Genomic DNA, 27,366 nt, shown 5'->3' with positions numbered 1-27,366 from the left:
CAGCGGGTGCCGACCCGGGCTGCAGGGATGCAGCCCCACGCGAAACCCAGACCAATTCGTGCCGCCAAGTGGCCTGGAACTCCCGAAGCTCGTCCACGGAACATCGCTCGCCCGAAACGGTCCATCAAACAGCGGTCGGTCAACAACAACAAAAAATCCATAAAACAAAAACAAAAAAAATGAGTGCCGCCCCGCCAGCCCCGCCCGACTTCCCCGTCGCCGCCGGCGCCGACGAGCCGTCCTACATCGACTACGAAGCGTTCCTCTCCCCAACCTTCCACGCGCCGACCTTCGCCAACACGCTCGTGCTAGCAACCAACAACCCGTCCGACAGCCCGCTGGACCTGTCGACGCCGCTCGCGCGCGTGCTCTTCGACGTGCAGGAGGTGTCGGCGCACATCGACCGGCTGACCGCCCGCGCCGCCGAGCCGCTGCTGGCCCGCACCGCCGCCCGCGACGCCGCCGCCGCCCGCCTGCTCGCCGCCCTCGAGCCCCAGCTGCGCGCCCTCAACGAGAGCCACGCCCAGCTCGCCCGCGCCGTGGCACCGCGCTATGCTGAGGCTGTTGAGGTCCGTCGCGTCGCGGAGAATGCCTGGCGCGCGCAGAGGTTGGCCAGGGCGGTTGCGCGCCTGCTTGGGCTTGCGAGGCAGCTTGAGGCGCAGTTTGCGGAGTTGGTGGGACCCGGTGCTGGCAGCGGGGGCGCAGTGAGTGGTGGTGGTGGGCTGGGCCGCGGTGGTGGTGGTGGTGGGGGGGGCGATGTGCGTGGCGCGCTGGTGCGGTGTGCGCGCACGCTGCTGGCGGTGCGGGAGATGTTTTCGGCTGAGGCGGCGGGGACGACAGCAGCTACTGGTCAGCCAACACAAGCGGGCACGGAGGGGATTGTAGGACAGTTGGAGAGGGTGGCTGTGGTGCGGTCCGTGAGGGACGGGGTGGTGGCGCCGGTGGAAAAGGCGGTACGGGAGACGGCCGAGCGGGTCGTGCGGGAGTTTTCGCTGGGGAGCGCCACCGGCAGCGGCGTGACATTTGCGCAGGGTGAGGAAGTCAGGGGGCGGACGGTCGCGGCCCTGACGACTCTGTGGCTGCTCACGCCCGTGCCGTCGTCGTCCGGGAAAGCCGCTGAGAAGTGGGCGCCCACGCTGATGCTGCAGGCGCTGGAGGCGTATCTGCGGTCGGCGTTGCAAAGCAGCATTGCCGGCTTGTCGCGGGCGCTGTCGACGCTGCCGAGCTTGGAGAGGACGCTGGCTGAGGTGAGCGCGCGGTGCCAAAACATCGTCGCGCTGGAGGCGGTGCTGGAAGGGTCCAAGGCCCCGCAGCATCCGCTGCTGCCGCAGGGCAAGCAGGCGCAGGCGGGCGGGAACATGCTGCAGCCGCTGCTGTCGTATCTGGAGACCGGGTCGCTGGCGAGCTACTTCTGGCGGACGATGGCGGGGAGCATGGCGCCGCGGGTGCAGGAGATCATGGCTAAGGGTGGGGTTCCGGCCCGCACGCTCAGGACGAACCGGCAGAGCGTCAGCGAGGCCATCCGGGAGTGCGTCATCAGAGGGAGCCAGTTGCCGGGCCCGATGGCTGCAGCGGCGAGAGGGAAGCCCAAGGCGACCGAGAGGGACACGGGTGCGAAGCAGTGGGAGAGAGAGGTGGCCGTCATGGTGGGCAGCATTGTCAACAGTATTGGGAGGTGATCAAGCAACGCTTGTCTAGGTCCTAGGGGCAACACATTCCGGGCTTAAGTCAAGCGGGCGGACTCGACAACCAGGTGGAAGTCTTGGTTGATGCCAGCCGTGGCAGACCACAGGCGCCAGACGCCGGCGGCGTCCCTGGGGTTTCCGTGGCACAAATGACGGAAAATAGAAGGGGGCAGCTGTCATGCTCAAAGACGTGCTGTGACTGCAAGGATTGCACGGCTGGCGAGCCATCCGATGGGGCGGGGCCCGGGCATTCAAGAAAACGGCACATGGTGTTCGTCAACATCACTTCAGAGGCCAGCATTTTTACGACCGCCTATAATATTAAGGCCTATCTACGGACAGCACCCGCTCGTCACATCACATCACAACGCCGCCTTCAGTTTGCTGATGTCCATAACGCTGAGCTCGACCTTGTTGGTGGTGCTGGGCGGCAGCTGACCGGCGCCCATGATCAGCAGCTTGGTCGGGTCGTTGAGCACGCGCAGGTTGCGCGTGTAGGCGCTTGGCTCGGGCGTCGCGACACGCGTCCAGGGCGTGCCGGGCTCGGCCAGGCCCGTGTTGATGTACACGTCGCCCGAGCTGCCGGCGCTGACGATGATGGTGCCGTTCTTGCCGCCCACGGGACTCCACACGACGTAGGGCGAGCTGGTGGGCACGTAGCCGTCCGTCGTCTGGAGCGACGTGCCCGTCGCCGCGCCGAATGTCTCCGGGTCCGCCACCACCTTGTAGTAGACCGGGAACGAGTACGACGTCGGGATCGCGGGGCCCCCGCCGTACTCGTACGTCATGATGTACTTGCCGTTGGGCAGCCGCGCCACCGTGGGCATGCCCGGCCGGTCCGTGTAGGTCGGGTACGCGACGTCGGTGATGACGGGGCCCCAGTTCTTCAGGTCCCTGGTCGTCTGGTGCGACATCTTCTGGCCGTGCGTCGCGTTGTCGCGCTGGTCCGAGTAGTAGCAGATGATCGTGTCCTTGTACCGCATCAGGAAGGGCTCCCAGACGGGCGTGAGGCCATTGTCCGGCACCGCCTCGCCGCCGGCCGCGATGTGCGACAGGAACTGCCACGTCCTGCCCCTGTCGGTGGACGCGTACAGGTCGATGTGCGTGCTCGAGAGGTCGGTGGGAATCGAGTTGCCCGCGAGCAGCACCGTCTCCTTGGGGAAGCCGGCAAACGGCTCCTCGAGGATGTACAGGAACGGCTGGTAGCGGAGGCCTGTGGATCCGGCATTAGGTTCTCATTCCCCAGCGTGCAGCAGGCACAAGACGGTCTGTGAAAGTTGCACTCACCTAATCCGTTGGCGGTATCCTGGACCCGCGCGATCTCGTTCCAGTTGTAGCCGCCGTCGGTGGACTGAAAGATGGGGAAGTACACCGGGGGTGGTTCCGGGCTGTAGTTCTCCCACGTCGCTAGCAAGGTGCCATCTTTGAACTGAGCGGTGCGGGCGTAGAGCACGCGCGGGATGGTGTAGTTGCTGGGGGGCGTGAACACCACTCGCTGCGAGAAGGTCTTCGGCGTCTTCTCCTTGGGAGCAGCCGAGACGATGGGCAGAAGCGACAGGACGAGCGTTGACCACCGCATCTTGGCGATTGTTGTCCGCTGAGACGGGAGTGATCAGACGTGACCTGGCGGAATAGCCATGGTTACAACCGGCCCAGATGTGCCGAATATATGCACAATTCACGACGTCGTCTTCGGCTCCTGCCGCCCGCTGATCATTCGTGGAACCTTTAACTGCCGTGTACATGGCAAGTTATTGGCGCGGCTGACAGCAACCTGTCTGGCCGGGGCCAGAGGGAGGGGCTTTGCGCCCAGCCCGCCGCCCATGATACGAGGCTGTCCACATGGCGACCGCGTCATCGGGTGCGTCCCGTTGCATTTTCTGGGGAGGAGGTCAAGCCGCATGCTAAACCCCTGGCGACCCCAACGGCTCCCCAGGGTTCTCCGCAGAGAAATCCACAAACCCGGTTAGCGACCAGAGCAACCGACAGCTAACCATGCTTCTCCGGGCAAGTGCCGCGTTAACTAGCTGGCTCGCGCCCGAAGCAGATGCGCGCCAATTGTAGAATCTGTCTGGTCGGTATTCCTCGGCCTGCTGCAGCATCTGGCGGAGTCTAATCCGTGATGAGTAGACCGGGCAGTTCGGTGCCTTGCTCGAGAACCTTCGAGCCCCCGAGAAGCCACGTGCACTCTACTTCGGCCGTGGAGATTACTAAGTAGTAACCGGATAACTTAACCGCGGCGGAGTTGCAATCATCCGGTGGCTGCTTCTACACACAGGGCTCAATCAGCACTCCCTGGTGTCCAGATCCCCGCGGTCTAAAGAAGCTCTCTTGGTTGTAGAGAACTGTTGCTGCGTGCGGGGAAACCGCGAGAAGGATAGATACATACTCTTCGGGGCTCAACTCGTGGCGATCCGAGGCACTGCTTGAGTATGTGACGTCTCCCAACAAGGGGAGTGGTCGGGACTCCAGGGTTAGGATCTCGCGTACAGTCCCCAGCCGAGGCATCCCTACACTACATTTTTAAAGAGTAACGAGACCGTCTCCTCCAGAGCCGAGAGTCGCTGGTGGGCCCGAATGTTACCCCCGGTCCAACTTCAAAGGACCATATGCCCAGAGAGAAGCGAAAGGACCACATCAGAGCAGGAAAATGCATGTGGACCCCTCCTCCCGCCGACCCGGCCTTTTCGGCGGCCCAGAGCCACTTCGACGACTAGACGACTACATCGTCGTGCACATGAACCAGAAGAACTGCATTCACGGCACGGCAAACTTCTCCTATAACGCGGAGTTCATCCGGATGGGGGGTCACACGTTGTTGAATACTAGCAGCAGCATTTATGGATACAGCTTAGAGCATTACTCGAGCTTGAGACCTGGAAAGACTTGGAAAGTTAGGCCCAGGATTCTCATATAAAGCTGATATTTCTATTACTGTCTTTCTCCTTCTCTCCCTATTCACTCAGGTACTGATCTCCTTCAGCTTCTCCTCTGGCCAACGAATCTACCCCCCCATCAAGTGGCCGCGCCCACGCCAGGGAACGACTAGCCCTTTCTAGGGTCGGCCGGGCGGCCAGAGTGATTTCGACACGATCACTGCGACCTCCCTGTGGATATGATTTTGCCCGTCGCGGCGCACACCGAGGTCGACAATCACGCGGCACGTCGGCCTGTGATAAATCAATGTCACAAATGGTGTCTGGAGAGGCAATGAGGCGCGCGGATGGGGCCGCGGCTCACCGCATACCATGGATGGCTGGGATGATGATTTATTTCGAACGTCTATGTCGCTGGCGTTCTGCTATATCTATTGATCATGTCATCTATCATCTAGAATTCTAAGTGCCGAGCGAGGTTGTCATGCTGGTGTGGTGGTTCAAACGCGCCCCATCTCGAAGCCCGCCGAGTCGCTCTCCGTCTGCGGCTGCTTCTCCTCCTCGATGGGCACGAACTTGTGCGACATCTGCGGGAAGAAGATGCCCGGCGGGAAGGCAGCCAGCAGGGCGCAAGCAATGACGACCATGAACGACTCGAGCGCAATGAACGACTGCGAAACCAATCTGAGTTTAGCCTCACTCTTGACCGGAGCGTTGCGCGGATTGCGCGGTGCGAAACTCACCGGCTCGTCCTGCATGATCGGCGACCCCCAGCCGCCGGCCATCTCGGCGATGCGGTAGATGCAGCGGATCAGCAGCAGCGCGTAGGCGGCGCCCATGGCCCAGAGGAACATCTTGAACTTCCTGTCGGCCCATAGCGCGGCGCCGGACCGGAACTCGGGCGCGACGGCGGCGGGCTGGCGGAAGTAGCGCCGGGCGCGGAACAGGTAGTCGCCGGCCATCAGGCCGAAGGCGCCGAGCACGACGACCTGCAGGGCGACGCCGGCGATGATGGTGCGGTTGCCGTTCTGCAGCAGCTTGTAGTTGTTGTACCCGGCCGAGGCGGCGATGCCGCCGCCGATGGCCTGCACGACCAGGCACGAGACGTCGGCGGGCACGAAGAAGAGCGGGTACACGCGCGGCGCGACCCGGCTCAGCGACCGGTTGAGCGCCGTCACGGTGTGCTTGAGCGTCAGGTACAGGCCGATGCAGATCAGGGTCGGGCCGAGGATGATGGCGACGATCTGGGTCTTGAACGCGGTGTCATTCCAGGGGTTGGTGGACAGCTGGGTGCGGCCGACGTAGCCTTTTTTTGAGGGGAGGGGGGAGAGGGGTTCTAGTCAGCATGGGGTGTCCTGGGAAACGGATGGAGGAGAGCGAGCGGTACTGCATACCGACACACTCAAGGATGCATCCTGCCGTCACGGCGATGGAAAAACCCCATGTGCGCTTCCACACGCCAAAGATTAGGGTCACCACGGCCGCCAAAGCGTAAGCGACGGCGAAGAAGATGTTGAGGCCGCGGTTGGGGTAGTAGCCGAGCGTGGTGGCCTTGACGGGGCAGAGGACAGACACCTCGTGGCATGTTTCATAGGTCGGCCGCCACCCGGGGGGTATCGTGGTGGTTGTCGACATGACGGCGACGCCCGTCGAGGTGAATCAACGAAGATGGACTGGAAAACTGGCCCGGGGGATCCGTAACCGCCAACGGCAAGCCCGGAGAAGTGGGACCAACAGTGGACCTGGCTCGGCGAGATTAAAAGCCCGGCGGTCCGGACGGGTTCACGGCACAAAGGGAAGCGAGCGAGCGACAGCGTTGAACTTCACAGACTTGAAAAACATGATGGAACTTTGGGATAGGTGGACGTGAGACGGGACCGAGGCGAGGATGCAGAGTTTATAATAGCGTGTTCACAGTTGTGCCGCAGCACTAGTGGATTCTCGGGAGAGGGTTCGTCGGACTGCAAGGTCACATCGCATCCCTCGAGTCCCTCGTTTCGAAGGCCGCGCCCGATATCGCGTGGGAAACGAGGCGCGGTGCGCAGTCCGAACCAGTGAGCGCTGCGCATGGCGCCAGGGGCAGCTTATCTCCGGATTTTGAAGTGTGGCTCGGACATTGCCCAGGGACCTGGGACGCGTAAATGCGAGTAGGGGCACGGCACAGGGTGGAGGTAGGGTAGGGCTGCCACAGGTCTGATTTGCTGGAGCCATGCGCCCAAGCCGAATACGTCTGCATCCACAGCCCGGGGTGCGTATATTCGGATAGAAGTTCGCAATCCGTCAAAGCATTCTTCGACGCCCCACCAGCCGTAGCTGACTGCTCGCTTGGCGAAGAACTTTCGACGGTCACAGAAGTCAGGCAGGAAAATTGTCCTGAACATACCCGACGTGCTCAGCTAGGAGGGTAGGTTCGTGTGGTTTCTGCCCTGAACAGTGAGCGGGCTTTACACACCTCTGTGAATCAGGTACTGTACCTTATTGTTTCACAACCTCTGTGGCACACTAACCAGTTCGTTAGTTACACTGCACAGTCTTGATATCGAGCCTTGTGCTGCTGTGGCATGCAGGGATGCGGGACCAGCCGCTGGATCGTCGTCTGAAATCCTGGATACTGGTCCACTCGCCCAGCCTGGCAAGCCAGCCCGCCCAGGGGCTAAAGGGCTACCGCGGCACATGAATCCCCGACTCTCCGCGGTCCTGATAAGATTGTACATACACTACTCCAACGGAAGCGGGACCTAACTGCTGGACCGCATCATCCACGTCATACGCTGATCATGTTTGGTCTCCTCATGCGACATCGAGACTAACAGAGTGACAGCCTCGACTCGACTTGCCCATCGACGGCCCGGAGGATCCACGACTCGGCCCGCCACTAGCGCTGCCATTCGTTTGACTTCCGGCCAATCAGCCAGGCCTCCCCAGGACTGGTCGGGAAGGTTGATTCATTGTTTCAACGATGTCACGTCTCCCGCCGTCTCCCGGCTCAGGCTCGGTATCTGCCGCCAACCCGTCCACCTCCACGCCTTCCACCCCCGCATCCTTACCTTCGATACAACTACGCCCGGGGTACGCGGTTGCTGGCCGCCGGACGCACAAGAAGAGCCGCACGGGCTGTTCCACGTGCAAGGCGAGGAAGATCAAGGTGGAATCCTCTGCACTCCGTCTCCGGCATGCCCTGTCTGTTCGCTGCCACTGACTCGAGCGTGCCAGTGCGACGAGAGACACCCGGCATGTCTCAACTGCATATCCCACGGCGTACAATGCCCCTTTCTCAAAGGAGGCCCGGCCGTAAGCATGGCACCACATACGTCCAAAGCCAAGGCACAGTCCCCGGCCTCTTTCGCCAGGGCGCCGTCTCCCGGCCCCAACCTGGCCATCACGCCCCCGGACGGCGAAGAGCTGCCGATGCTGGAGCTGGAGCTGCTGCACAACTTCACGACCAAGACCCACACCACCCTGGCCGCCGACTCGACCCTGTGGGAGTTCTGGCGCGATGACGTCGTGCAGATGGGCCTGGCCTGCGACTACATCATGCGCGCCGTGCTGGCCGTGAGCGCCCTGCACCTGGCCTATCACCGACCCGACCGCCGCGACTTCTACACCGAGTCAGGCATCCTCTTGCACCAGAAGGCCGCCCGCTCCGCCATGCGCGTCATGGCCGCCGACCACAAGATCGACAAGGACCAGGCCGCCAATCTGTTTGTGTTCAGCATGCTGACCATGTTCTTCGGTGAGCCCCCCCCCCCCATCTCCTAATCATCCCGCCGACTCCCGTGCCCTTTGAATTTGAAAAGAGCGCACGCACACTTCACACATGGACTAACAGCCCCCCACCACGGCCATGAGCACCACAAACCAGCCCTCGCCTCCCCGCGCCGTTCCAACCCCGACGGCACCTTCTTCATAGGCGAGTCCGGCTTCCCGGACTGGGCCTTCCTGCTCTCCGGCAGCAAGTCGATCATGGACGTGCTCGGCTCGCGCGGCAGCGAGACCGCCGCCGCGCCCTTCCTGCACTACGGCGGCATGCGCTGGCGCGCGCGCCGCGCCATGCTCGACGCCCTGAAGCAGGGCAAGGGCAAGTCGGCGTTGTCAACCACTCCGCCTGCTGGTGCTGGGGCTGGCCCGGCCGGCAAGGCGGGGCACGAAGAAGAAGAACAACGGCCCGGCGTCTCGGAGCCGGAATCGCTGCTGGCGCCGCTGCGCGCGCGCATCATCGCCGCCGCCGCCGCCGCCGCCAGCGCTTCTTCTACTACTGCCTCCGGCGAGCCCGGCCGGCCGGACCACCTGCTGCATACGTACACGCACGCGGTGGACGAGCTGGAGCTGGCGCTGGTGGCGCAGCGGGACCCGGCGGCGCCGCGCGACGTGCTGGACGCCATGGTCTGGCTGTGGGAGGTGTCGGACTCGCTGGTGCCGCTGCTGCGCGTGCCGACGCAGGAGGCCGTCGCCATCTTCGCCCACTTCTGCGTCCTGCTCAAGCACCACGAGAGCCACTGGTGGCTGCAGGGCTGGGCCGACCATATCATGGCCCGCGCCCACGAGATCTTGGATGCCGAGCACCGCGAATGGATCGAGTGGCCGATTCGCGAGATTGGCCGGATGGGGCTGCCTCGGACGGGGCCGGAGAGGTGATGGGAGAGAGGACTCTCTCGGCTTTTCTCGGGAGAAAGCAAGATTGGGGTTGAGTGGTTGCCTCGAGAGGGAGGACAACGGCTGTTAGTTGACTGGCATTCTGCCCCCCTGGGCAGAGGGATCTGGGGCGCTTCAATCAGCCACCGGCACCATCGCTGGCTGGTTCATCAAGCATGTCTACTCCCGTTCGTCGCAAAACGGCCACGGCTCGTCTCCTCGACGGGCAGAGCCAACGCTGCCTGACACCCCGCTTTGCGCACTTTAGTCAGTCAGTCCTACCGTGTCTCTTTGGCCATAGTGAAGAATTACAAAGTTTTGATTGGAAGATTCAAAAAACCTCGACTATCACAAACAGCGGTTGATTTACTTGACCGTGTGCCTTCGCGATGCAGGTCGATCAACAGGCTATGTGTTATCATGCCTGGCTTGAGCTTCGGTTGTCCTAGACGCCAAATTAAACACAGGAGAACGACAAGAAACCCCGGTTTCCCTTGATCTTACATAGGCCGCGGCTCTGCGAGGTGAACACACCCTGCTATTGCTCAGACAACGGGGGTATCTGAGACGTGATCCAGGCTGATTAGATTACCTTAAGAGTAAATGCTGCCGCAAGACTCTCCGCGTATGCGCAAGAGATGACCATCTTCCGCCAAGCCCAATGCAGCCGTTGTGTCCCAGGTTTATCTCGCAGATCCGGGTGCTTAAATCGCAACGCCAAACTGCTGGATCAGAACCGTGAACGCCGAGTCCTGTCTATGCCCCGCAACTTATAAACCAGCCCTCCCAAGACCGGAACGCCCAGTGGCTCCCACGTACAAGCCCGCGAAGAAGAAGGCCAACAAGAGCGCCACGACGACCCCAATAACAGCAGCCATCTCGAGTCCAACCCGCCTCCTGCTCCCTTGTGGCCGGCCCAAATGCTCCATTACCGCTTGATGCTCCTCCCCAACCCCCCTCGCCTCCGAGCCTCTGGCCAGCAGCGGCTCCCTCCCCATCGCCAACGTCCTACCCCTCCTGCAAGACCGCATCGCCAACGGCCGAGGCCGTCTGGACGGTAAACGCTCGTCGATCTCGTTCCCACTCCCCTCACCACCACCCAACTCCACCAGGTCGTCCTCCTCCTCCTCCTCCTCCTCCTCCTCCTCGTCGTGCTCCTCATCCTCCACGACCCCCTTAACAGCACTCAACCGATCCCGACCCCGCCTCCGCCGACAGCCCCCGCCCTTGTCCACCCCACCGGCGTCCAGACCCCCCCAATCCGTCTTCAAAGGCAACCGATTCTCGAGCGCCAGCGCGTCGCGCAGCGTCGCGACCACCGGCGCGGAGCCTGGCGCCGTCGGCCGCATGTCCTTCTGCATGCGCACCACGCGCGCCGGCGAGCCGATCGCGACGCTCATGGGCGGGATGTCGGTCGTGACCAGGCTGCAGGCGCCGATCACGGCGCCGGGGCCGATGGTGAGGCCGCCTCTGTTGGTTTTTTTGGGTTGTTATTAGCTTGGCTTGGATGATTTGATTAGGTTTGAAGCGGGTTGATATTGGATGTCCTCCCGCCGCTAAGGAGAGGCGACAGTGTTCTTGGAAAACGGGAGCATACAACTGATGGGGCTTGCTTGGGCTCGGACGGGCACAGGAACACGCAATCAAGGGGACAACTTGGGGTAGGAAGGAAGAGTGCACTCACAGGATGGTCACGTTGGCGCCGATCCACACGTCGTCGCCGATGGTCACCGGCTGGCCGAGACTGTTCCTATCAAGGCGCTCGTCTAGCCGCACCGGATCTGGGGGATTGAACAATGCCCATCAGTTTCAGCCTTCAACTTGGCCACCATCTAACACGCCACGGTACAGTGGGGGAGCCAGCAGGGAACAAAAAAAGGAAAGGAAAAACTCACGAGTAACCCCAACGATGGAGCAGTTGGGCCCGATGTTGCACCCCTCGCCGATGACGATGTCAGCGCACGGCGTGTCCATGATGTAGCAGTTGCGGTTGATGAAGGTCGAGCCGCCGACGTGCACGCGCACGCCGTAGTCGATGTACACGGGCGGCTTGACGAAGGGCGTCCGGGCCTTGAGCGCCGGGTTGGCAAAGGTCTGGTCGTGCGTGACGGCGAGCGCCGCGTCCTGCGACCGGTCGCGGTCGGGTCGCACGATGCTGTGGTTTTCGCGCGCGCCCGCGAAGAAACAAAGCGGGCAAAAGTGGTTAGTTCATGCTTAATGGCTTTTTGCTGCTGGGCGGCCGCCGCGCCACCGCGCTGGGTGTGAGACCGGGTCTGATGAGACTAGACTTACTCGAGCCACCTCTGGCTGCGCACCTCCGGGTCGGCGTCGTCGGGCGTCTTGTTGAACTCGCGGCAGGCTCGCGCGCACCGGTTGCGCATCCAGCGAAAGTCCGGGTTGCCCGCGGGGAAAACGACTTCCCGGAAGTGGGTGCCGCCGGGCTCCTCCGAGGCCCCGGCGATGGTGGCGGACTCGCTGCTCATGGTGAGGGGGCTGGCCATGAGAGTGGCCTCTCTGGCGGCGGGATTCGTTGGTTGAGCGGACCAGCTTGCCGTCGTGTGGTGCTGGTTGTCCGGTAGCGAGGGTAGGCAACTAAGTGTAGGTACAAATCGAGGACTCCTAAGAAAGATACCTCCTGCGAGAAAGAAGGTGAGGGTCGAGGTAAGGGGCCGGAGCGGTTGGCAAGCTGGTTTAAGTGGTGTGTTTCCCGTTTTGGCCCTGGCAATCGTGCGCGACCAGGCGTGTCACACGCCCGGGCTGCCTGCTTGAATCAGACACACCTGGGTTCGTTGGCCTTGCTGGTTTTGCTGACCCTGCTGGGTTCCTTTGTCCACCCCACCTGCCGTGCCACGGTGCCACGCGGATGCTACCGCGAACCGACCAAAGGTTGGTGTCCCCGCGGGCCAGTGTCGGTGGCTAAGCGCTGCAGCCTCGGGACCTTCCGTACACCAGACTCGGTATTTCTCATCGTACTGTGAAATCCGTCGTGAATGTGCTGTGGGACTCGGGGGACGAACGAGATGTGGCCGAACAAGACAAAGAGGGCGGGATGATGGTATGGGGTCCTGGCTCTTCTTGGACTTAAACCCAGCGGGAGGATCAGCAAATTCGACGAGTTAACCACCCCCACACACACCCCAAGACCCGTTGATCCCCTTGCTTCTCCGGCAGCCGATGACACGCATGCGGGCCCCTCCCCGGGCCGTCAATCTCGGTGCGCTCCATGTGTCGAGCCATTACTGGGCACACTGGGCACAGTGGGCGCTCACTCTGGATGATTCCCTGCGTCAGTGGCTGTCCGATGGCGCCCCTGCCCGCCCTTGCCCCCATTTTCTGCGTGCGACAAAAGCCTCGCGGCCCGCCGTCGTGTGACAACCCCAATCAAGGGCCCCTGCCCCTTCCGGGAGGGGTTCCGGCCCTGTTTGGAGCCCTGCATGGGCCCCGCGGGCTGATGGCTAAAGAGGTCCCGCCAAGACTAATTTCGGCCAATTGTCGGCAATGTTTTTACAGCGTCAGTACCCCGCCAAGACCGCCAAGGGGTTTGCACTATCGCCACGGGTTAGCCACGGGTTAGTTCGCCGGGGGTGCGGGGGGCAGCGCCAGCCCCCCGCTAGTTAGGGTAAGGGTTATGGTTAGGGTGAGGGTCAAGGTTAGGGTGAGGGTTAACTTCGTTTTCTTTTTTTTTCGATTTGGTTGAGGTTTCGTAAAGTTGTTGCAACGAGTCTTTGCGATTGTTCGTTGTTGATGTTGCTCGAAGTCGTCGAGGCCCCGTCGCGGCCCCGCTCACCCCGTGGCGATTGTAAATACTTGTAAGCGGCAGTCTCCGAAATTAGTCTTGGCGGGACCTCTTTAGCCATAACCCCCCGCGGAACCAAGTGTTGGGGACGCGGCTGGTCCCTGTTGGCGGGCTTGGCGAGCTGGAAAAAAAAAATAAGATGAGATGTGACCGGGGGTCAGCGGGTCAGCGGGCGGCGTTCTGGCCGCAGCCACGAACGGGAAGACCACAAAAGAGGTGTCATCTTCTGGGCACTGTCTCCTGGTTCAGTTCACTTTGGAAATGTCACATTTGGCCTGCCAAGAATGATGGCCGCTGGCATGCGCGAATTGGGAGACTGGGTGGCTTGGCCAGGGGGGCAAATGTCAGCACAAGGGTTGGCTCCAAAGGGCCCAGGGGAGGGATGCCGGCCCACCGGGGACGATCCGTCCATTCCGGGGCCGCCGCGGGCTCCTCCGCGGGCGCCTCCGCGGGCGTCCTTCCAGCCGGCTCGTCCCATGGCTGCAGCAGTGCAAATGATGGTTTGTCCGGTGTCCCCTTCCGCGCCGACTTCCTTCAATGTGTAGTGATCTGCCGCGGTTGCTGCCGAAGCGTGACCGACTGCCTTCTTGGTCTGGCACGTTCCCTCTTGCGCGCTCTTTCAACGATTTCAGTTCCTGGGTAGTTTTCATGTTCGAGCTGCTCTGCCGGCTTCTTGACTCGCGGGATAGCGCCAACGCAAGCGAGATGCAGGTAGCCGTTTACGTCAGTCCCCGGTCTGTCAAAACAGCCCTGGTATCCATGATATGTTCCTTCTAATATTCGACTTTCGGTAAGCAGAAAGCAGGATCGTCCCTGGCGTCTGTAGTGGACACTACACTAGTGTAGTTGCTGAATGAGCCAAGCATTCTGCCAATGCCGGAACAGTCTCACGGCGAAACGCACGGCGGGAGGAACGAGCTAATGATCCATGCGCGTGTACGGAGTATTCCGTACACTATATACACTTCACTAGTGGACACTAGTGGACAGGCAAACCGTTGAACTTGCGGCCGGGGGCTCGGTGCCTTTTGCAGCGTCTGCAAACCATGTCGGTTGCACCCGATAACGTTAGGCGAGAGCGCCGGGTCCAGCGACAAGGGCAGCGAGTGCTCCGGCACACGATCCTGCGCGAATCGCGGCTGTCCGCATGCTCCCCAGTCGCTCACCTGCGTCGCCAATTTGCCCGCGGTGTTTGCCGTCCGGCCGGTTTTTGCTTTGCGGTCTGCGGTTTGCCCGGAGCAGGTGCGTGCAGCCGGGGAAAAGGGCGGTGACGGCGGGCTGCGGCAGTGCTCCGATGTTGCAGCGACGGGCCATGGTCGAGTTGATGGGACATATTCGGATGCAATGCAACGGATATAGAGCGGAGCAGCGCTGCCCCGGTAAGGGTCTCAGGAGCTGGCCTATTCAGAAGACGCACTCGCACTGGCTCGTCTGCAAGCTGTTCGGGGCAGTCTCCGGCGCGCGCAGCGGAGCATAGTGAAGTACGGAATACTCCGTAGTTACCGAGGTAAATACTTCGGGGGGAACTAAACGGGGAAGCACAGCCGGGAGCGCATATAACTAACGGAACAGGGATACGTCGTGCATGAAATGTAACCCTGCATAGGTATTCGGAACAAGCAGGGCAAGAACAGACCCATACTAACTATGTAGTATAGCAGCTGGCCAGTGGTTGGTCATGGGACTTACGAGGATGGTCAAATATCAAGGCGAGGGGAGCTTGTCACCGGAGTAACCTATCTTAGCATATCATGATGCCTTCCTAATCGCAGATCTGCCGCTCCCCTCGTGGATGGCATTGCAGCGGCGAAACATCGCGCCGTGAAGTCAAAAAATCCCGGAGGCGGGAGCAGAAGGCTGACGGCTGTTGGGCCGCCCTGCAATCTTCCACCGTGACAACGAAAAATATACATCCCTACAGATGCAGTCGACACGGGTGAACGGAGCGTTGGAACTTCGAAGACCATTATGCATAATTTCCAGCACATGGCCCCCAAACCGTGCCGGGAAGCTCGACAGTAAGGTGGGTAGAAGGAATACGGGAAATCCTACGAAATCTTATCCAAGCTAACCCATTTCTTGAAGCCCGCCTCGGTTCGGCCGAGCCATGGTCTTCTTGAGAGCAAGATAAACGAGCAGTTGATGGAATTCTTGGAAACATTCAAAGAAATGGAGGAGGGTTACGAAGTGGATGTTGCATTGTTGCATACCAAGGAGAAACTTAACAAAAATGACACAGGTCCAACAGCTCCCACTCTGGCCGTGGCATCCTCGCCGTATCCGCTAGTTTAAACAAACTGAGGCAAGTCATAAATATCATCCGGATCTAGCCCATGTCAGCTTGCTGTCTCTCCTGCACCCAACTCTAGGGGAGGGGAGTAGGGGGGTAGGGTTGGGTCGCAAGAGCTCACCTTTGCCATGTTCCCCGATAAACCTCTTCACCTCCTCAACCCTCTCCCTCACCTGCGCAAGACACTCCTCCAGCACGCGCCTCACTTTCGGATTCGCCTCCGCGCCCGCCTTGAGCGCGCGCTGCGCAAGATCAAACCTACTCACCCCATTGACAAGCATCATATCAAACGGCGTGGTGGTGCTGCCCTCCTCGGCGTAGCCAGCGACGCTCACGCGCGCCAGGTGGCGCGCAGCGCGGCCGAACAGCAGGCCCCGCAGCTCGGCCGGGTAGCCGTGGTAGTTGAACAGCACGGGGCAGTGGTCGGCGGCGGCGAAGACCCGCTCGAACGCTTGCTCGCTCAGCGCGTGCGGGTGCCCCGACGCGGGCGCCGCCAGGATCATCAGGTCCGTCACGTTGACCACGCGCACCCGCAAGGCGGGACACAGCGCGCGCAGCAGCTCCGCCGCCTTGACTACCTCGAAGGTGACCTCGACGCCGATGCCGGCCAGGACGACGTCCGGCTGGTCGTCGGCGTCGTCGTTGCCGGGGCTGGAGGAGGAGGGGGAGGAGGCGAAGCGCCAGATGGAGGCGCCCTGGCGGCAGTGCTCGGCCGCTTCGGCCGGGGTGAGGTAGACGGCCGTGGGCTGCTTGGAGCCGATGATGAGGTTGGTCTTGTTGCGCGACTTGAGGCAGTGGTGGACCGTGGAGAGGAAACAGTTGGCGTCCGGCGGGAGGTAGACCTGGGTTTGGTGAGTATTCGGCACCAGATTGGTATTAATTTGGGAGGATGAATGGCTGGGTTGGTCATACCCTGGCGGCCTCTGGCTTGATGTTCAGGACGGCGCCGATGAAGGACGGGTTCTGGTGCGAGAAGCCGTTGTGTTCCTGGCGTGCCCAGGTGCTGGTCTCGATGTAGTTGATGGACGGCAGGTCGCCGCGCCATTTCACCTCCCGGGCGATCTTCACAAACTTGGAGTACTGCACCATCATGGTGTGCACCTGCGAACACCGTCAGCGGCAGAAACACACTTGGAACCATGGCATCGGCTGCTTACAATTCCCAGGAAGGACTCGTAGCTGGGGAAGATGGCGGTGCGGCCGGTCAGCGTGTAGCCCTGCATGAAGCCCTGGCAGTTGTGCTCCGACAGCACCTCGATCACCCGGCCGCCGTTGGCGCGCGAGTATTCGTCCCACTGGAAGTTGCGCTGCGTGTGGTCGAGGACGGCGTCCAGCTTGTTGCTCTCCAGCTCGTCGGGCGAAAACAAACGGATCGTGTTCGGATTCTCTTGGAAGACCTTGTCAAGGAACTTCCCAGTGACCTTCATGCAGCTCTGGTCGGTGCCCTTGTCCACGCCAAATTCCGTCCAGTCGACCGCCTTGAGGCCGACGTACGGGTCGTAGGCCGCCTTGACCTGGCCGAGCTTCTTCTCGTCGTTGGTCGGGAGTATACTGAGCACCGTTTCGGTGGGCTTCCCGTCTTTGATGATCTCGCTAATCCGGTAGCTCGCCAACCAGTCTTGGAGGGCCTTGAGCTGCGTGTCGTCGCTGTTGGCCTTGGGCAAGGGAACCTGGTGGGAGTGGAAGGATCCTTCAATGATTTTGCCTTCGACCTCTTTCGGACCCGTCCATCCCTGTGGCACGTTAGTGCTCCGCATGCTGTACCTTGGGGTGCTTACCACAGCAGAGTTGTCGTACCTTTGGCGTCTGCAACACTAACATAGGCCATCGCGGCTTGACGATCGGCTTCCCCGACCGCGCGGCCTTCTGGATCTTTTTAATCTCGGCCAGCGCCCACTCGAGAGCATTCTGCAGCCTGTCGTCGATGTGCTCCAAGTCTTCTACAATCAGGACCTGGTAGCCGTAGCCACTGAACAAACAGACCAGCTCCTTGTCGTCCATGCAGCCGAAGATGGTCCTCTCGCTGATCTTGAATCCGTTTGCGTGCAAGATGGGGATAACAGCGCCAGACTCGCGCGGGTCGAGATATTTGATGGCGTGCCATGCCCTTGGAGGAATGTGAGTTGGTTGCGATGGCAATTCCATGGACCCGAATTTGGACTCACGCGGCAGTTGGCCCCGTCTCGGCCTCGCCATCTCCGACGACGCAAGTCACGATGAGATCCGGATTGTCCATGACGGCGCCGAAAGACACGGCAAGCGCGTATCCCAGCTCTCCGCCTTCATGGATGGCCCCGGGCGTCTCGGCGTTGATGTGGCTGTCAGGTGTGAGCCGCTGACCCCACCCCACTCTGACGCACCGATGAGCGAGCAGATACTCACCTCGGAAACCCCCCGGGCACGGAGAATCTCGTGATCAGGTTCCTCAGGCCCTCGGCTGTCCGGCCGTACTCGCGCGGGTAGAACCTCTCAAGCGAGCCCTCCAGCCACAGGGAAGCGAGGGCGGCGGGGGCGCCATGGCCCGGCCCCACGACGAAGATCATGTCCAGGTCATGGTTGCGGATAAGGAGGTTGAGGTGCGCCCAGACCAGGATCAGGCCGGGGCACGTTCCCCAGTGGCCTGGCATTTTGAGTAATGTAAACAGGAGCCGCAGACAGGAAGTTGGGGCGAGGACAGGACGTACCAAGCAGCCGTGGCTTGACGTGTTCAAGCCGCAACTCGGATTCCAGCAGCACATTGTCCGAGAGAAATATCATTGCTGATTGAAGTCAGTCCTGTCCAGTTGGGAGGTACTTTCTTCTTGAGTGCCTTACCAGCGGCGATATATTCGGCCGCGCGTTGAAAAGCACGCAGGGATTGCCGGACGTTCTCGGCAAGGGGCTTCTCCTGAAGCCGCACAGACAACTCGAGCACGCTGTCAGGGAGCTGCGAGGGCAGCGGCGGCGGGTTAGAGACCGGGATCTGCTCGCCAGGCATTGCGAACTTCGGGACGATGTTTGAGTGATCAAATGGGATGTTATTGGTGCTATTGTGTTCTTGGCACGTCAGGTCGATTGTCAAACAAGTCAAGAATAAGATGGTGATGTTGGCGGCACGGATGGGACTCAAAAAATTAGTTCGTTCTCGTGTTGGAAATGCCTTCTACCGACTTTCTGGATTTAGAGTTGTTTGAACGCAGTCTGTTCCCGTCAGAGTCCGCAGCGCCCCCGTCTTCCAGGTTTGCGTTTTCCCTTCCAGGAGAGGTGCTTGTCTGATGTCTATGACGTAGTTATTGGGGGCCCCACCGCTTCCGGCCGGCCCGGCCTGTTTGTTTCTGTCTCCCGTCACACAGGCCACCGGCACGGGAACCGGAGAGTACCTCCGTACACTCGTATAGTCCGAGAAGAGCGTTGAACGCAAGATCGACCTGGAAGCCCAGAGATTTTAATCCTGCCTTGCAAACTCGCAGGCGTTTTTAGCCGTCCGCAGCTCCGGAGTGAAGGTCATTTACCCGTCTCTCCCCTGTGCATATCTTGTTGAGTATGACACCACTTGCACGTCTCGCCTTCCTATGACGGAAGTTCTCTGTACCCCCTGATGTGCAAGGAATGGAATTGCGAATGGTCAGTGCTCTCGTGCTGCAGTCTCATTAAGCAATGAGATGAGACGGCTGCCAAACCGGATTCACGACTGGGAGTTGGCCCAAGCCTGGCAAGGCTGGCCTCGTCGGCGTGCTGCGCAGGAGTTAACTCCACAGAGCCTGTCACATACATACAGCTGGAGCAACCATGATCGAGCACATAACCAGCCTTTGGCTGATGGCCACGACGTTGCTCTGGGACATCCGTTTCCAGCTTATTTGGTCCCCCATATGCGTACCAATTGTGCGGAATGCAACCCTACTGAGCGACCGTCTCCCATTCGAATGCAAATGACTTCATTCCTGTCCCGAGAGTGGCAGTTCTCCCGGACAACCTGGAGCTTGGGTTGACGACCCCGTCGCCACCATAATCACTTCGCTCGGGCCGGATTTTGAGCGCTCGGGGGCAGGATGTGCTCCTGGCTTTCCATATCAGCACTCCGCTTCGTCCGCGCATCGTCCTGGTCGTCCAACTCGATATACTGATGCCAGTCCTGCTTGGCCTTCGTGTTGTCGGCCGGCATCGTCTCGGTCGCCGAGAACTCGGTCGTCTTCTTGCTGCGGCTTGACCCGCCGAACACCGGCGTCCTGTCGCTGTTGGCGTGATCGCCAGTGCTCTTGCCGACGAGGCTGCCCATGAGGTGGGGGAAGTAGTGGCCGACCAACGGCCGGATGGCAGGGACGCTGGTCAGCGTGATGGCGGACCCGAGCTCGGCGATGGACCACATGGCAATGTTGACAACGTCCCCTGTGGGAGGTAGGTGTATGGATCAGTGATGCGGTCTTGGAGATGGCGACACGATGCTTCGCGGGACGTACAAGTTGGGTCCGTGGACTGATTCAAGTGGTGGAGGTACGGAAGGCGAATGACGCTCGCGATGAGCGTGCTAAACAAATCGGTCGTGTGAGCAAGGCGAGACCGCAACCGGGAAAGTCGAAGGAAGCGACTTACAAGACACCAACCGAGCATACCGTAAGGAGTTCATACTTTTTCCGCCTAGACAGGTTGAGTGATACCGGATGCTCCTGTGTATATAAATAGATGATGACCCCATCTAGGTCAGGCTCTAGGTTAGGGTTGCTCTATACAGGGTTTGCCCTATATAGCCTATACGCCCTATACACACTGCCAAGAATATCTTAGCAATAGTGGGAGCCTCTCCACTTGGAATCCAGGATTACACTTACCATCAATCTTCCTATATACTGCATTTTATATGCTACCGCATCAAATGGTAGCTACGACTTACAATCGCGCTAACCGCCATCTTATTTAATCTATTTGATCGATCGAATCTATTCGAATTGAACTATTTAAGTATCTATAAATCGCGACGGCTCACCTATAGGAGGCCTCTATATACTATATAGAAGTCAACTACAACTATCTCCACTAAGCAGTTAGGTCTAATAAGGATTTCGACGGCCACTATACTCTTCCCTCTCTCTTGCTAAGCGCTATAGCCCCTATATTCTATATAGTCTAGAAGGCTATATCTTAGTAACTCTATACCCTCTTGATCTAAGGCTCGTTAGGGCTTATATCCTACTCGTGCTTAGCGACACCCTCGATACTATAGAGTCCCCTAGCTAGTATATAGCTAGTATCCCAAGCTATTACTATGTTCTATACAGCTAGTGGCTACCTTGTTCTGATCTATATCCACTTTACTATACTAATATTTAGTTAGTCTATTAGTTATATTGGCTAATGTAGAAAATATATCTCCTAAAGTAGCGAAAGGCCTAGAAAAGCCCTCTAGGCTATAGAATCCTCCGAAAGATACGCTAAGTATATTAGGCGATTTTCCTAAACCGAACCTACTAGCAACAGCTTAATCCTCTATAGCTCCGACTATACCCCTAATAAAGTAAGTTAAGGAGCGTAATCTTAATAGAGAATACTAGGTAGCCGAGGCCTATAACACCTAGTATACCTAGGCTAAATACCTAGTCCTTCTAGCTAATTTGAATTATAGCCTTCGTAATATCTAAGACTCTACTACCCTCGACCGTAATCTATAGGAAGCTAAGGTATCCTTTATCACTAGGTAAGATTTGTCTAAGGAATTTGATAAAGACGAAGACGGCTATCTTGATAACGAAGTATCGACCTTGAAGCCTATAAGACTTAGCTAAAACAAGTGGACAATAGAGTATATAGATCGATATATCGACTACCTAGAATATAGTTAGATCTAGCTAACGGATATACTAATAGCTCAAGTAGCTAAAGTGATCTAGACGAATATAAAAGAGCTGAACTAAACTATATATAAGATAGATGCCTATATTATATATCTCGAAGGCCAATCTATAGCTCGCTCTACAAAGACCAATTCCTAGGTATCTCGATAAGCCTATTAGGAAGCTATAGATCGCCTATACGTTGGAATAGCATCTAGTTAACCTTAGCCCGTTATTCTAGGCCTCGATAATTTGACGCTAAATAGCCTACAACGTATACCGAGATAGTATATAGTAACAGAGGACTACTATAGGTAGGCCTAGCTGACCTAGGCCTCACTAGTCGACTAACTTATATAAATACCTCTAGCGTAGTTAGCTATAGCTATACTGATTGTATTATATATTAGCCTAGACCTACGTTAGTAGGGACTTATATATCTAGTCAACTAGCCTTACTAGCCGGTATAGCCTTACCAACCTATATAGCTAGCCGCTATTTAGACTATATACCTAATCCCTAAAGAAGGTGTAGCTATCAGCTTACGATATAACCTCGCTTACGATAGCCTACGTTATATAGAGCTACTATATTATTGGCCAAACCCTTAGAGTAATAGCCTAATGCTCGATAGCCGCTAGTACTACGATAGCATTTACGACTCTGGCTATATAGTAGGCCGAACTAAATTCAAGGTTAAATATAAGGATATCGGCGTATTCGACCCTTTCTACTTAGATCCCAATGGTCTAGGAGTAATCTACGAAGGTAAAGCAATTACTTATACTAATACTTATCGTTTTCAAGCCTATATCAAGACCTTTATCGAGGATAATAACGATAGATCTATCAAACGGTAGATTATTAAAATGTTTCCTACGCTCCTTAAAGGCAGGGCCTAACTCTAGTAGTCCAAAGAAATCTCTAATAGCTATCGTCGCTTTCTTAAGGAGCAAGGCCTTAAGGCGATACTAGAGGCCCTAAGTAAACAATTTAAGCCTAATTCAATGGTAGCTACAAAGAAGTTTAACACTATATTCCTATATCTTAAGGATATCGCTATCGACGAAGAAGCCTTTATAGAATTTATAGAGTGTAAGTTGTACTAGGCTTATACAATAAATGACAATGCCGATAGCTCCAACTAGCAAGGCACTATATATTAGATCTAGAAGTATATAGATCTGAATATCCAGCGATATATCCGTCACCTCCAGTTTTTCACCTCACTTAATTAATACTTATATAAGTAGGAGTAGTCGTAGGCTATATTTAAATCTATAGCTACAACGAAGTTCTCTAATATATAGAAAAAAGCTAAGTAGCAAGGATAAGAGTAAAGAGAAAGAAAAGGTCAAATAGACGCCCCAATATTAGGCTAATAAATCTTAAAGTAATTATAAGGATCGGTACCGCTATAGCGGAGACTACTACCGACTAGCCGACTATAACTGAGATTAGGACGACTACTAGCCCCGAGAGTATAATCGCTATAACTACGAAAAGGACGACCACTGCTATAATGACTAATACGATAATCGGAAGAGCTAGCGCAACGACTAGAGAGACCGTTATAACGACTATAAGTGTAATCGGCACCGCGACTATATACATTTTGCTATTAATCCTAAGTCTAGGAATAATGCCAATACTTTAGATACTACGTTGGAACACTCTAATATATCTACTACAGTGTTATCCTTAGAATTGGAGATCGTATATATAGTCATTGATTTAGAGCTTATATACTATAAATGCTATAAGACCTTCTAAGCTAAATAGGAAGTACAATAGTATATTAAAACCTATAAGGGTATAGGACTATAGTATACTTAGAAGAACTATATAGCGAATCAAGCTACGTTTAAGCGTTGTACTTATAGCTTCTATAATACTACTCTAAGCTCTTGCAACGCCCTATTTCGGTATTTAAAGTTTTACAAAGACGTAAAGAACAGTATTTTCTACCGCCTAGTAGACCTTAGAGACCTTGGAGAGGAGTCTATTGCCAAGGTAATAGAATCTATAGCCGAGTTAGCCTCTGACTATAAGCTTAAGGCTACTAACGTCGTCTATTAAATTAAGGAAGCCCCTGCCCTAGAGGCGAATAACGGCATTGACAGCCCTCTAGGCAACTATACCTACCTTTGTATTGCCGTCTACACAAAGGAAGATAGCGAGGAACTAGAAGTGTACCTCGATCTAGAAGCTAGCCGTTCTATTATTGGTCGAAACTTGTTGAACTACCTTAGCTACACTATTAAATACTGTAAAGGCAAGGTGACAGGTATAGGTGATAAGAAGCTCGCCCTCTTACATTAGGCCACCTTTACCATCTTCCTAGCTAGTATAGAAGATAGCAAGCCCACCTTATATAAATTCACCTACTCCGCCTAGGTAGTAGATTCCCTAGGACCTAATCTTCTATTTGGCAATGATTTCCTAGATAGCTACCGTACCCTGATCAACTATAAAGCGAAAAAGGTTGACCTCTAGGCCCTTAAGTTTAGCATTCTATTTGCTATAAATACGTATTTAGCTCTATACGTTCAAAAGGTCAAGACTACCTATATAATTATACTTTTGCTAAACTAGAAGGCGGAAATCCTAGTCGAATATAAGCCACTCCTAAAAGGCCGGTCCTTTACATTCTATTCCGACTATCTGGCTATATATTATACTATGGTTATAGCTAAGATCGTAAAGGTGGCTACCGTTAAGAATACCTTGTATAGTATTATCAAGATTCTAAAGCGATACCTAGTAGGCAAGATCTACGAATATAAGGACAGTGGTTTCCTAGTATATTCCTAGACCTCCGCCCTAACGGCTTTGGTAGCTAGTACTGCAATAACTGCAATAGCTACCTTAGTAGTAGCTATAGATATTGAACCCCCTTCTTTAGTAGTATAGTCTACTACGGTTATACCTATTAACAGTGAATTTGTATTCGACGACTATATTATAGCTATAGCGTAGAGCAGCTATAGCATTTACAAACAACTAGTGATCCCGACCATCAACCTTACAACGGCTACTTCAATTAGCAAGTTCAACGATACTAAATCTGCTATGCTAATAAGCGACTACGTCTTCCAACTAGTATAGGCCAACGACCCTAATAAACCGGTGGGCAAGCTATTTATATCGGAGAAGCAGTCAACCTTGGGCCTCTATATAGATCTAAGCCTAGACGAAATCGTCACTAAAGATAGTATATATATATATACTAAGGATCCTAGCACTGCGTAGCGTTTTATTAAGGTTATTAAGCGATACCCCAGCCTTTGGAAGGATAAAGGCCTCGTCTAGCAAAGCCCTAACGAGCTAATACGTATACCTCTGGTAGAGGGCTAGCAATACTAGAAAGTCAACGCCCAATTATATCCATTGAGCAAGAAAGATCACGAAGTACTCGACAAGATATTCGACAGCCTATATAAGCAAGGCCATATAACCTAGGCTACTTAAGCTACTCCTTTTATATACCCTATGTTCATAGTATAGCGACCTAGCTATAACGGAGAGCTTAAAGGCAGAGTTGTAATCGATCTACGGAGTTTAAACTATATAATGGTGCCTAATAACTACCCTCTACCTCTATAGTTGGAAATTATCGCCAAGTTGTATAGCAAGTACTTCATTATAGTGATCGATACTACATTGTTTTTCTACTAGTTTAGCGTTCATCCTCTATATTACAATCGATTCACTCTAATTAGCCTATATAGCCTTAAGCAGCCTATAGTATACCTAATAGGCTACTACAACTCGCTAACATATGTTAAACGTATTATAGACCGGCTCCTAAGGCTATACTCGTCGTATATATAAGCCTTTATTGACAATATCGTTATCTACTTAGATAATACCAAGGATTATATACACTATTTAGATATAATATTCAGCCTCTTCGCTACTAAGAACATCGCCCTATCGCCTACTAAGTTATACATTGGATATCTAAGTATAGAGTTACTTAGCTTCTATATCGATAGTCTAGGCCTTACAACGACTATATAGCGCGTCAAGGCCTTTAAGCAACTCGCCTTTCTATATACTCTTAAGGCTCTCGAACAATATATCGGCGCTATAGGTTTCCTATAGTACCTGATCCTATACTACGTATAGCTAGTAGAGCCTCTATAAGCTTGTAAAACTACGTTGTTGAAGAAGGGCTGTAAGGAAGGCTGTATTGAGACTAGCAACACTTCTAAGAGGACTACTTACTATATAAAAACGACCTTTGAGCCTACGTTGGCTAAAAAGCTCTTGTTCAAAGCGATCTAAGCTACGATTTATAAGGAAGACCTGACTATCCTATACTACTTTGATCCTAATAAGTAGCTTTTTATATAAATTGATAGCTACTTAGAGCACGGATTTAGGGTGATGGTCTTCTATCTATACAATAGCTATAAGTAGGAGCCTAGTACGCCAATTCCATTAAATTAGGTATTCCTAGTTATATTCCTTAGCCGATGCCTAACGAAGGCTAAGATACGATATAAGCCCTCTAAGCAAGAGGTGGTATATCTAATATAGACTGTTAAAAAGCTCTATACTATAATACATTTGGCCTAGCTCCCCGTCAACGTGCTTACAGATCACGCCGCTATATATAGGATTGTGGCGTAGACCTAGCTTAATACCTTATCTACAGATCGGGCCAACTAGTGGCTAATTATAGCCTCCGTTTACCTCTTAGAGTACGACCTTTGGCTATACCATTTGCCTAGCCGCCTCAACTTTGTGCTAGATTCCCTAAGCCGCTTAAAGGCGATATAGGATCCTATTAAGCGTCTAGAAGGCCTTGTAATGCTCAACAATGTGTTGTTCGCCTTTGCTAAAGCTCGTATAGAGGATTCGCTTCGCTAGAAATTCATTATAGCCTACAAGGAAGACTCTAAATATAAGGCTATTATCGACGATCTTATTGGTGGTAGCGCTATAACCGCTAAGGGCAGCAGTGTTTTCTCGCATCCTAGGCTACCTTTTACGATAGTCGATAGCCTTATCTATAATATCTAGCTATATAGCGTACATCTTCTTTGTATACCATTTAGGATAATCAAGGAAGTCCTTAGCGTAGTTTACAATACTAAGTACCACTTTGGTATAGAACGTATACTATACAACTTATATAGCATTTCTATAGTTAATAAAACTAATATAGGGCAGGAGGAATAGAGGGGTTATATAACCTATATGTCTATGTATGTAGATTAGATAAGGGTGCCCTATACCCCGAGTTGCAGACTTTGCAACGCTAGGCCCATTTAGGCAGGCGGTATACGCACATATGTTCTGCCCTACAGATATATATTTCTAGGCATACCACCGCCTAGATCCTTGATCTACCACTATCATCAATCTACATCTTGTTATTCTACACATCTATAGCACTTCTCCGTATTAAGTGGTAGCTACGACTTCAAGATCATTGACCTAATTATTCTCTTATTTTATCGTTATTAATCGACTAGCCTACGTAGCGGCTTTGCCGATAGCAGTAGCTAGTTGAACCCCCGCTTTCTTCGTATAGCGACTTGACGAGGTCGATAGCGTTGAAGGCATCTAATCCTACCTTCGAACGACGGTTCAGTCGAAGAGCCTCGATCATATAGCGGTTCTACCGATAGCGATTACGATCTTTAGCTATCGATCGATTAGTCTATATAGTAGCGATCGCCAACTATATCGTCGATAGCAGTGGCTAATCAACCATCTAGTTCTTCTTATATAGCGGCGACGGCCAATAGCGATTAGAGCGACCACCTTCTCGACGAACCTTTTAGTAGGCCTTTGTCAGCTATTACATCAATGTTACGCCTATTCGACCTAGCTCCTACGGTCTAAACTAAGGCGATTATCAAGATAGCCGATTATAGCTATAACACTTGTTCTTACGCCTTCTCGCTAGCGAAGTAGCTCTCTAAACGCGATACTACTATGTCTAAGAAGATTAAGGAGACGATATATACCCCCTACAAAGGCTTTATTCCCTTAGCCTTAGAGCCTCCTACACCTTAGGAGCCTATCCTTGAATAGGACGATCCTAACGACACTCAACTAGGTGATAAGCTATCTTTCGAAGATGCCTAGAGCGACCCTAAGGAAGCTAAAGACATTCCGAACCTCCTAGAGTATATCAAGGTCAGTACTAATCGGCCTTTCGTCAAGTAGCTCGGCTAGACCATTGGCGAATACGCTGCCTTACTCAAGGATACTATTGCTATAGTCAATCAACTTCGAGCCAACGTTGCTAAGATTCGACCT

The 27,366-nt window shown here is 55.0% G+C and overlaps 6 protein-coding genes across 6 annotated transcripts; 2 read left to right on the top strand and 4 right to left on the bottom strand.

Moving 5' to 3' along the window:
* Window positions 1–179: 179 nt before the first annotated feature.
* Window positions 180–1,679, top strand: THITE_2050280 (uncharacterized protein; the record flags this gene model as incomplete). Its single annotated transcript, XM_003653783.1, has 2 exons — window positions 180–717; window positions 886–1,679. 2 exons carry the CDS (start codon window positions 180–182, stop codon window positions 1,677–1,679), a joined length of 1,332 nt encoding a protein of 443 aa, XP_003653831.1.
* A 181-nt stretch (window positions 1,680–1,860) lies between these two features.
* THITE_2116371 (glycoside hydrolase family 93 protein) lies at window positions 1,861–3,575 on the bottom strand. Its single transcript, XM_003653782.1, has 2 exons — window positions 2,973–3,575; window positions 1,861–2,898 (listed from the first exon to the last, which is right to left on the bottom strand). Exons 1-2 carry the CDS (start codon window positions 3,262–3,264, stop codon window positions 2,048–2,050), a joined length of 1,143 nt encoding a protein of 380 aa, XP_003653830.1. The 5' UTR covers window positions 3,265–3,575; the 3' UTR covers window positions 1,861–2,047.
* Window positions 3,576–5,044: 1,469 nt separating this feature from the next.
* On the bottom strand, window positions 5,045–6,464 carry THITE_2116369 (uncharacterized protein). The gene is made up of 3 exons (XM_003653781.1): window positions 5,956–6,464; window positions 5,305–5,867; window positions 5,045–5,232 (listed from the first exon to the last, which is right to left on the bottom strand). The coding sequence occupies exons 1-3, from the start codon at window positions 6,194–6,196 to the stop codon at window positions 5,062–5,064; spliced, it is 975 nt and encodes a 324-aa protein (XP_003653829.1). The 5' UTR covers window positions 6,197–6,464; the 3' UTR covers window positions 5,045–5,061.
* Window positions 6,465–7,088: 624 nt separating this feature from the next.
* Window positions 7,089–9,196, top strand: THITE_2078336 (uncharacterized protein; the record flags this gene model as incomplete). The annotated part of the gene is made up of 4 exons (XM_003653780.1): window positions 7,089–7,269; window positions 7,383–7,706; window positions 8,009–8,286; window positions 8,803–9,196. Exons 2-4 carry the CDS (start codon window positions 7,521–7,523, stop codon window positions 9,194–9,196), a joined length of 858 nt encoding a protein of 285 aa, XP_003653828.1. The 5' UTR covers window positions 7,089–7,269; window positions 7,383–7,520.
* Window positions 9,197–15,277: 6,081 nt separating this feature from the next.
* Window positions 15,278–18,256, bottom strand: THITE_2050159 (uncharacterized protein; the record flags this gene model as incomplete). The annotated part of the gene is made up of 9 exons (XM_003653779.1): window positions 15,278–15,315; window positions 15,401–16,121; window positions 16,192–16,380; window positions 16,437–17,012; window positions 17,077–17,386; window positions 17,445–17,597; window positions 17,662–17,899; window positions 17,964–18,038; window positions 18,094–18,256. 9 exons carry the CDS (start codon window positions 18,254–18,256, stop codon window positions 15,278–15,280), a joined length of 2,463 nt encoding a protein of 820 aa, XP_003653827.1.
* Window positions 18,257–19,270: 1,014 nt separating this feature from the next.
* THITE_118121 (uncharacterized protein) lies at window positions 19,271–20,167 on the bottom strand (the record flags this gene model as incomplete). Its single annotated transcript, XM_003653778.1, has 5 exons — window positions 19,271–19,647; window positions 19,719–19,786; window positions 19,852–19,925; window positions 20,088–20,105; window positions 20,150–20,167. 5 exons carry the CDS (start codon window positions 20,165–20,167, stop codon window positions 19,271–19,273), a joined length of 555 nt encoding a protein of 184 aa, XP_003653826.1.
* Window positions 20,168–27,366: the final 7,199 nt, after the last annotated feature.

The sequence above is a fragment of the Thermothielavioides terrestris genome, chromosome 3 (assembly GCF_000226115.1).
Source record: "Thermothielavioides terrestris NRRL 8126 chromosome 3, complete sequence".
NCBI classification, from domain to species: Eukaryota; Fungi; Ascomycota; class Sordariomycetes; order Sordariales; family Chaetomiaceae; genus Thermothielavioides; species Thermothielavioides terrestris.
The sequence above is the reverse complement of the archived record's forward strand: the minus strand, read 5'-3'. Positions and strand labels throughout refer to the sequence as shown.